The sequence below is a fragment of the Entelurus aequoreus genome, linkage group LG19 (assembly GCF_033978785.1).
Source record: "Entelurus aequoreus isolate RoL-2023_Sb linkage group LG19, RoL_Eaeq_v1.1, whole genome shotgun sequence".
In the NCBI taxonomy this organism is placed as follows: domain Eukaryota; kingdom Metazoa; phylum Chordata; class Actinopteri; order Syngnathiformes; family Syngnathidae; genus Entelurus; species Entelurus aequoreus.
Window position 1 is genome coordinate 22,783,236 of NC_084749.1, and position 10,366 is coordinate 22,793,601.

Genomic DNA, 10,366 nt, shown 5'->3' on the forward strand with positions numbered 1-10,366 from the left:
ATTGTACTGCCAAACATGTTTCCTCACACTAAACCTCCCGAGCAGACTACACACACGACACAAATTATGCCTTTTTATTTCCGCCACAGTCCAACAGGGACTTGACGTCACAAGCAGCATCATGTGATCCGCCCACACATTGCTTTGCAGTGGGATGGAGCCTATAGGCTGTGACGCACTGAAGTGTTCTGGGAAATCTTTAATGAGTGAACTATTTTCCAAAAAAAAAATCCTAGTCTTGTTTATTTTTGCTAAACTAGATAACTAGTAGGCAATACAGAGGTCAGACATAGAAATAGGGGACTCATTTAAATACCTGGGTGTTCACCTCAACAATAAACTGGACTGGACTCACAATTTAAACGCTGTGTACAAGAAGGGTCGAAGTCGCAGACACCTCTTAAGGAGACTCAGGTCCTTCGGGGTGTGCGGGTCGCTGCTGCGCACTTTTTACGACACTGCGGTGGCTCGTGCGCTGTTCTATACCGTCGTTTGCTGGGGTGGGGGCAGCACGGTCAGAGACAGGAACAGACTTAATAAACTGATTGAGAGCTGACTCTGTCCTAGGCTGCCCACTAGACAGCATTGAGGAGGTGGTTGACAGAAGAATGCTTGCCAAGTTGACATCCATAATGATCAATCCCTCTTACCCCATATACAGCACTGTGGAGGCCCTGAGTAGCTCCTTCAGCATTAGACTGCTACATCCACAGTGCAAGAAGAATCTTTTTTTCCTGGTGTGCAATACGGATCTTAGTGTTTTTTGTTTTATTTATACATCTTGGTGCCCAATATGTAGTATTTATGTCATTGTGGCTTGTGCAGCCCTTTGAGACACTCATGATTTAGGGCCATATAAATAATCTTTGATTGATTGATTGATTTATTAAAATTTTTTGTTTTTCATTATGTTTTACTTCTGCTCCTATATGTAAAAAACTGCACTGCAACTATGTAATTTCTCCCATCGTGGATAAATAAATGTCTGTCCTATCCTATTCTATAGCATTAAAAAACTAAGGGTAATATTGCATGGCAATACATGTTCAAACTATTGAGGGTAAAAATGCTGGGCAATACATAGCATTAGATAACTTCTAAAGATAATAATGCTGGGCAATACAGCATTAGAAAACTGAGGGTAATAACGCTGGGAAATACGTAGCACTAGAAATCTTCTGAGGGTAATAATGCTTGGCAATAAATAGCATTAGAAAACTGAGGATAATAATGTGCAATATGTTGCATTTAAAAACTGAGGGTAATAATGCTGTGCAATACATGCATTAGAAAATTAAGGTTAACTAGACCCCGAAAGGGACAAGCGGTAGAAAAATGGATGGATGGATAGATGAGGCAATTCCTGATGGATTTGCATGTGAATGCTCCAATGCTGAAGTTGAGCTGAAATACTGGAATTTTTTTTAGAATTGTTGAAGTAGAGCACACAATTCCTGAACAGGCTGAATATTTGGAAGTTGGGACAGTTTGAATCAGTTGAAAAATGTGGGAATTGTGGAACTTTGAAGAATGTCCCATTGATTTAAATGGGAATTTCCCAAAAATTTGAGATTTTCGGGAAAAGCGGGATTGTTTTTGTTTAAATGGTAAAAAACTTGAATGGTCTAAAATGGATGGATGGAGTTGAAATGGTTGGTGTTGAAATTTTTCAAATCGGTCGAGAAATGTTGAAGTAGTAACATGTTGAATTGAGAATTCCTGGAATTTCGTGAAAACCGGGAATTTTTCCAGTTCAAAAAACAACTTTGTTTTTTGTCCTAATTAAGATGAATGTTTTGACGGTGGAACGTTTGAAGTGGTTTGAAAAATGTGGGAGGAGTAGTCGCCAGAAAAAAAGGGTTGGAGTAGGGCTTTGGAAAACCAGGAATTCTGAAAAACCCTGGAGTTTTTTGGAACTTGGAAAAAATATAGTTTGAATTTCCCGAATGGTGGAATGGTTTAAAAAAGGTTGAACAATGTGGAAATGGTGGAAGTTTGAAAAATAGGCAATTCATTTTGAATGGGAAAAAATTTCCCCTGAAATCTGGGAATTTTTGGAATTTGTCAAGGGAAAGCCTGTGATTCCCGAATAGGCTGAACAGTTTGAAGTTGAAACGGTTTGAATAGGGTGAAAAATGTGGAAGGTAGAATGCGCACAAAATCTGGAGAAGAAAAATAAGTTGATCTAGAATTTTTGATGGGCCTGCAATCTGTGCCCTGGACCTCTGGCTGGAAGCCAAAATTAGTTTTTTTTTTGTTCGCGAATAGCGCTTCCATGGTAACACGAAATGTTCCCAATTTAGAATACGCCCTTCGGGGCGAGCAAGACCTTTCTGACGATATAACATATGTGGGGGTACGTTGGCCGGTTCGTCTCATATTAGACAAAATAGGCGTACCCATTCAATTGGGCCATTTTTGCAAAAAAATTGGTGCATTTTTTTGTTAAATCGTGAATAGCGTCGTCATTGAAACTTGAAATGTTCCCAATTTAAAATATGCCCATAGGCGGAAAGTAGACCTTTCCGACGGTATAACACGTGGGGGTTCGTTGGCCGGTTCGTCTCGTATTAGACCAAAGCGCCATACCTAATCAATTGGCCCATTTTTTGATTTGTTTGTGAATAGCGCTGTCATGGTAACACGAAATGTCCCTAATTTAGATTTCCGCCATCAGCGTGAACGAGACCTTTCCGACGGTATAACATATGTGGGGGTACGTTGGCCGGTTCGTCTCATATTAGACAAAATAGGCGTACCCATTCAATTGGGCCATTTTTGCAAAAAAATTGGTGCATTTTTTTGTTAAATCGTGAATAGCGTCGTCATTGAAACTTGAAATGTTCCCAATGTAAAATATGCCCATAGGCGGAAAGTAGACCTTTCCGACGGTATAACACGTGGGGGTTCGTTGGCCGGTTCGTCTCGTATTAGACCAAAGCGCCATACCTAATCAATTGGCCCATTTTTTGATTTGTTTGTGAATAGCGCTGTCATGGTAACACGAAATGTCCCTAATTTAGATTTCCGCCATCAGCGTGAACGAGACCTTTCCGACGGTATAACATATGTGGGGGTACGTTGGCCGGTTCGTCTCATATTAGACAAAATAGGCGTACCCATTCAATTGGGCCATTTTTGCAAAAAAATTGGCGCATTTTATTAAAAATCGTGAATAGCGTCGTCACTGAAACTTGAAATGTTCCCAATTTAAAATATGCCCATAGGCGGAAAGTAGACCTTTCCGACAGTATAACATATGTGGGGGTTCGTTGGCCGGTTCGTCTCGTATTAGACCAAAGCGCCGTACCTAAACAATTGGCCCATTTTTTGATTTGTTTGTGAATAGCGCTGCCATGGTAACACGAAATGTCCCTAATTTAGATTTCCGCCATCAGCGTGAACGAGACCATTCCGACGGTATAACATATGTGGGGGTACGTTGGCCGGCTCGTCTCGTATTAGACAAAATAGGCGTACCCATTCAATTGGCCCATTTTTGCAAAAAAATTGGCGCATTTTTTTGTTAAATCGTGAATAGCGTCGCCATTGAAACTTGAAATGTTCCCAATTTAAAATTGCTCATAGGCGAAAAGTAGACCTTTCCGACGGTATAACATATGTGGGGGTTCGTTGGCCGGTTCGTCTCGTATTAGACCATAGCGCCGTACCTAATCAATTGGCCCATTTTTTTATTTATTCGAAAATAGCATTGCCACAGTGACACAAAATGTTCCCAATTTAGATTTCCGCCATTGGCGCGAACGAGACCTTTTTGATGGTATAACATGTGGGGGTACGTTGGCCGGTTCGTCTCGTATTAGACAAAATAGGCATACCCATTCAATTGGCCCATTTTTTGATTTGTTTGTGAATAGCCCTGCCATGGTAACACGAAATGTCCCTAATTTAGATTTCCGCCATCAGCGTGATTGAGACCATTCCGACGGTATAACATATGTGGGGGTACGTTGGCCGGCTCGTCTCGTATTAGACAAAATAGGCGTACCCATTCAATTAGGCCATTTTTGCAAAAAAATTGGCGCAATTTTTTGTTAAATCGTGAATAGCGTCGTCACTGAAACTTGAAATGTTCCCAATTTAAAATATGCCCATAGGCGGAAAGTAGACCTTTCCGACGGTATAACATATGTGGGGGTTCGTTGGCCGGTTCGTCTCGTATTAGACCAAAGCGCCGTACCTAATCAATTGGCCCATTTTTTTATTTGTTTGTGAATAGCGCTGCCATGGTAACACGAAATGTCCCTAATTTAGATTTCCGCCATCAGCGTGAACGAGACCATTCCGACGGTATAACATATGTGGGGGTACGTTGGCCGGCTCGTCTCGTATTAGACAAAATAGGCGTACCCATTCAATTGGCCCATTTTTGCAAAAAAATTGGCGCATTTTTTTGTTAAATCGTGAATAGCGTCGCCATTGAAACTTGAAATGTTCTCAATTTAAAATTGCTCATAGGCGAAAAGTAGACCTTTCCGACGGTTTAACATATGTGGGGGTTCGTTGGCCGGTTCGTCTCGTATTAGACCATAGCGCCGTACCTAATCAATTGGCCCATTTTTTTATTTGTTTGTGAATAGCGCTGCCATGGTAACACGAAATGTCCCTAATTTAGATTTCCGCCATCAGCGTGAACGAGACCATTCCGACGGTATAACATATGTGGGGGTACGTTGGCCGGCTCGTCTCGTATTAGACAAAATAGGCGTACCCATTCAATTGGCCCATTTTTGCAAAAAAATTGGCGCATTTTTTTGTTAAATCGTGAATAGCGTCGCCATTGAAACTTGAAATGTTCCCAATTTAAAATTGCTCATAGGCGAAAAGTAGACCTTTCCGACGGTATAACATATGTGGGGGTTCGTTGGCCGGTTCGTCTCGTATTAGACCATAGCGCCGTACCTAATCAATTGGCCCATTTTTTTATTTGTTTGTGAATAGCGCTGCCATGGTAACACGAAATGTCCCTAATTTAGATTTCCGCCATCAGCGTGAACGAGACCATTCCGACGGTATAACATATGTGGGGGTACGTTGGCCGGCTCGTCTCGTATTAGACAAAATAGGCGTACCCATTCAATTGGCCCATTTTTGCAAAAAAATTGGCGCATTTTTTTGTTAAATCGTGAATAGCGTCGCCATTGAAATTTGAAATGTTCTCAATTTAAAATTGCTCATAGGCGAAAAGTAGACCTTTCCGACGGTTTAACATATGTGGGGGTTCGTTGGCCGGTTCGTCTCGTATTAGACCATAGCGCCGTACCTAATCAATTGGCCCATTTTTTGATTTGTTCGTGAATAGCGCTGTCATGGTAACACTGAATGTTCCCAATTTAGATTCCCGCCATCGGCGCAAACGAGACCTTTTCGACGGTATAACATATGTGGGGGTTCGTTGGCCGGCTCGTCTCGTATTAGACAAAATAGGCGTACCCATTCAATTGGCCCATTTTTGAAAAAAAATTGGCGCATTTTTTTGTTAAATCGTGAATAGCGTCGCCATTGAAACTTGAAATGTTCCCAATTTAAAATATGCTCATAGGCGGAAAGTAGACCTTTCCGACGGTATAACATATGTGGGGGTTCGTTGGCCGGTTCGTCTCGTATTAGACCAAAGCGCTGTACCTAATCAATTGGCCCATTTTTTGATTTGTTCCTGAATAGCGCTGCCATGATAATACGAAACGTTCCCAATTTTGATTTCTGCCATTGGCGCGAACGAGACCTTTCTGACGGTATAACATATGTGGGGGTTCGTTGGCCGGTTCGTCTCGTAGTGGCGGTAAGAGAAACGTGCGGAAGTTTGAAGTATGAGCAATAATAATATAATTCACTGCTGCTTAGCAGCTGCAAACCACGTATAGGACTGGGTACTACTTGAAAATGAGGACAACGCAGAGAGACATGAATGGAGGAAGATGTATCACTCTGCTCTGCATGGAAATCAATCTACCACCATGAGAAATATAGTTATTGTTGCTATGTTAAAAAAAGATAAAGAATTCAATAAATTCAGCGGGGTTCGGTGGTAGCGGGGGTGTATATTGTAGCGTCCCGGAAGAGTTAGTGCTGCAAGGGGTTCTGGGTATTTGTTCTGTTGTATTTATGTTGTGTTACGGTGCGGATGTTCTCCCGAAATGTGTTTGTCATTCTTGTTTGGTGTGGGTTCACAGTGTGGCGCATATTTGTAATAGTGTTAAAGTTGTTTATACGGTCATCCTCAGTGTGACCTGTATGGCTGTTGATCAAGTATGCCTTGCATTCATTTGTGCGTGTGTAAAAGCTGCATATATTATGTGACTGGGCCGGCACGCTGTTTGTATGGAGGAAAAGCGGACGTGACGACAGGTTGTAGAGGACGTTAAAGGCAGTGCCTTTAAGGCACGCCCCCAATATTGTTGTCCGGGTGAAAATAGGGAGAAAGGTTGCCCCGGGAGATTTTCGGGAGGGGCACTGAAATTCGGGAGTCTCCGGGGAAAATCGGGAGGGTTGGCAAGTATGCCCTACGTCCGTGTTTTACCGGATATGTACCGCTTTGTACAGCGGCGCTTTAAGAAGTCATTAATTTAACTTTTTGAAACTGGTACCGATAATTTCCGATATTACATTTTAAAACATTTATCGGCCAATAATCGGACATCATTTATTAATAATCGGACATCTCTAATTCACACATACGATTTTCTACACCAAAATTCATCTGCTGCAACGCAAGCAGCCCATATTATTATTGCTCATACTTCAACTTTTATTATGGGACTGCTGCAATGCAAGCACCCCATTCACTGCTAAGCAGCAGTTGTTGCTATGTTAAAAAAAAAAAAAAAGATCCCGTGCTAAGCAGCAGTGAATGGGGTGCTTGCATTGCAGCAGTCCCATAATAAAAGTTGAAGTATGAGCAATAATAATATGGGCTGCTTGCATTGCAGCAGATGAATTTTGGTGGAGAAAACCATAATAATGCTGGGAAATACACAGCATTAGAAAACTTCTGAAGACAATAACGCTGAATTTATTGAATTCTTAATCTTTTTTTTACAACATAGCAACATAAGTATATTCCTCATGGTGGTAGATTGAGTTGCACGCAGAGCAGAGTGAGACGTCTTCCTCCATTCATGTCTCTGCGTTGTCCTCATTTTCCAGTAGTACCCAGTCCGAAACGTGGTTTGTCGACAATGCGCATGCGCCGCTGTGACATAACAGAACTCGAGAGGCTAGAAATGCTGGAGGCGCGTCGAGCGCGTGCATTTCTCGCTTGAAAGCAGCCGCCAATAAGCGGAAGTGAAAGTGACGACCGACGTTCGCCCCGAGGCTTGTCTGCCAGGTTACGGACAGGACGGCAATGTAAAAGATTTTTGGAAGAATAATGAAGGACGTTAACTTAAGCCTGACGGACCCCAGCATGAAGCCACACCTTCGAGACACCGACGGGTTGCTGGGTTCCCCGGACCTGGGTCTACTGAAACTGTCCTCCCCGGACCTGGAGAGGCTTATCATCCAGTCGAACGGCATGGTCACCACGACGCCGACCAGCGCTCACTTCCTGTACCCCAAAACCGCCGCGGACGAGCAGGAGTTCGCGGAGGGCTTCGTCAAAGCGCTGGAGGACCTACACAAGCAGAACCAGCCCGCAAGCAGCAGTCTGGATCCGGCCGCTAACATCAACATGCAGCTGGAACGACCGGTGTACACCAACCTGAGCAGCTACGACACCGCCGTCGACGACTACTCGACGGACGCGGCGCCCTTCCCTCTCCCGCCGCTGTCTCATCATTTCAGCGTAGCCCCGTCGGCGGAACCGGAGCTCTCCCGGTGCCCGGCGGCCAAGGAGGAGCCTCAGACCGTCCCGGACGTGCAGAGCTTCGGGGAGAGCCCGCCGCTGTCCCCCGTCGACATGGACTCTCAGGAGCGTCTCAAGGCCGACCGGAAGCGGCTCAGGAATCGGATCGCGGCTACCAAGTGTCGGAGGCGCAAGCTGGAGAGGATCTCCAGGTTGGAGGACAAGGTGAAGACGCTGAAGAACAACAACACCGACTTGGCCTCGACGGCCGGCGTCCTCAGGCAGCAAGTGGCCCGGCTGAAGGAGAAGGTCCTGACCCACGTCAGCAACGGATGTCAGCTGCTGCCGCACGAGGTTCCGGTCCACTAGGTCCACCGTGGACGTGGACGCAAGACTTTTGATGTATGATCACAAAGCAGCTTTATAGCACATACATGTGGATAAAAATGAACTTTGTTTGAGTATTTACAGGATTTTTTTTTCAGTAAATGTAGGTCAAGGTGATGCTTCCTGTGGCTGAGCCAATCAGTGGCCACGATCCTGATTGATTTGGTCTCCTCCAGTTACTACAGTATTTATATTTGTACTTTATTTAGCCACTATTCTGCTTAAAAATGCAAAATTTAGGACCTGAACATTGTAAATGCCGCTCCCAGTCTGTGGAACGCTCTCCCTGACCACCTGAGGGCACCACAGACTGTGGATGCTTTTAAAAAAGGCTTAGAAACCCTTCTTTTTCACAAAATCCTTTTTTTTTAGATATATGCATACTAATTTGAGCTATTTGGCTGTTCTAGTTTTTATTTTTATTTATTTTTTTAAATTATATTTTTATTTTTTAATACACTGTAGCACTTTGAGGTTGTTTACTCAATGTAAAGTGCTTTTTACAAATAAAATCTATTATTATTATTAAATTGAGGATGCATTTTGAAAAAAAAATACTGTCAAATGACATTCAAGTTTTAGACTGCAAACTACTTAAACATTGCATGTTGTTGACAAACTGGAATGTAGCCCACAGTAGTGTCACATGGTGATATGAATCAGTTCGAATTACAGTTGTGCGTTCTTCCAAATATTATTTATGTATTTATTCTCTTTTCAACGTTGCAAGCTGATGGCTAAAACAAACATGTGTCATGTTTACAATAAATGCAGTATCTTCAGTGTTTTCGTTGTTTTTATTAGGCAGGGGCCACTTTTACTCAATAAAGGTCAGTAGAGTCGGCCCGCCTCATTTAGTGCTGTTAATTGGTTCCAAAAACGACCACGATAAATTAATTTCCGCTAAGTAGGAATCATTATTTAAAAAGCAACTATTTTCATAGCTAGGGCATTAAAAAAACGGTTTATAACCTAAAAAAAATAAAGTGGCCTCTAGACATAAAATATCACCCTTTGGTCACATTTACACTCTTTTAATCCAATATAGCAGTGGTCCTCCAACTTTATTCGCAAAGTATCACCACAGAAAACATTAGTACCTCTCTAATGACCAACATTAAAATACAGTAGCTAAGTAAACCTAAGTATTCATTAAAAACAAAGTAGAGGTTTTATTTAACAAGTAAATTTATAATGTTAGGCCACTGTAAACATTACAAAACAGTTTGAGCAGTAACGCTGTTTGAATATAGGAAAATAAAACACTATTTAAAAAATGAATCAAATAAAATGAATTGCACATACACTATTACATTAAGTGATCCTTTGGCGTAGCACAGGGGTGTCCGAACATTTTGACTTGGGGCCGCATTGGGCTAAAAAAATGTCGCTGAGGGCCAAAAGCCGACTGCATGTAAAGTAAGATATATATATCCATACATACATACACACACACAATATATTAATATAATTAGATATTAAGAGTATGCAAAAGTTTGACTTCTACCTTGCTTACTTCTGTGACAACCTCCTTAAAGTTTTGTAATCAATCAGAATTATCAAGCAATTTAATTGCACCAAACATTGATAAGTGTGGAGAGTGTTAAGCATTTTCCCATCATGCTTTGTAATGGATGGGTGTAATTTAGAATTTTTTTTTTTAAATGGTGAATGGACTTTTTTTTAAATATTATATCCACAAAGTTCAGTGACCACGTCTGTTTACATTTTGTGTTGGTTGGATTTTTTTGTAAGATTTTTTTTGCACCATGACTAGGGAAGGTTGTTTGCATTTGGTCATATAAATAGATGCTGCACATTCCTGACATGAAAAGTCTTTGACCAGGAAAAACTCATGATGTCTGCTAGATTGTGTCAATAATAGTAGCATTTAAAATGTTATACTTTTAAAATGAATATAAGATTCCTTATACTTAAACTCATGACGTCTCGCGGGCCAATTTGAAGACGCCGGCGGGCCGCATTTGGCCCACGGGCCGTACTTTGCACACCCCTGGCGTAGCACTAGATAGAGCCTGCAGACTACAGTTTGAGAATCGCTGCAATTATAGTAATGCTTTCTGTGGCTGAGCCAATCAGTGGCCACAATACTGAAAAGTGTTTGTTTTGGTCTCCTTTTGTGGAAAATACTACTACAGTATTGATATTTTTAGT

General features: G+C 42.0%; 1 protein-coding gene across 1 annotated transcript; it reads left to right on the forward strand.

The window, feature by feature from the left end:
- The first annotated feature begins 7,204 nt into the window (after positions 1 to 7,204).
- On the forward strand, positions 7,205 to 8,970 carry LOC133634872 (transcription factor JunD-like). The gene has a single exon (XM_062027522.1). It carries the CDS (start codon positions 7,391 to 7,393, stop codon positions 8,171 to 8,173), a length of 783 nt encoding a protein of 260 aa, XP_061883506.1. The 5' UTR covers positions 7,205 to 7,390; the 3' UTR covers positions 8,174 to 8,970.
- The last annotated feature ends 1,396 nt before the right edge of the window (positions 8,971 to 10,366 follow it).

Bases quoted from the DNA above. Each gene is read 5' to 3' on its own strand.
- LOC133634872 (XM_062027522.1), top strand. From the start codon at position 7,391: ATGAAGGACGTTAACTTAAGCCTGACGGACCCCAGCATGAAGCCACAC.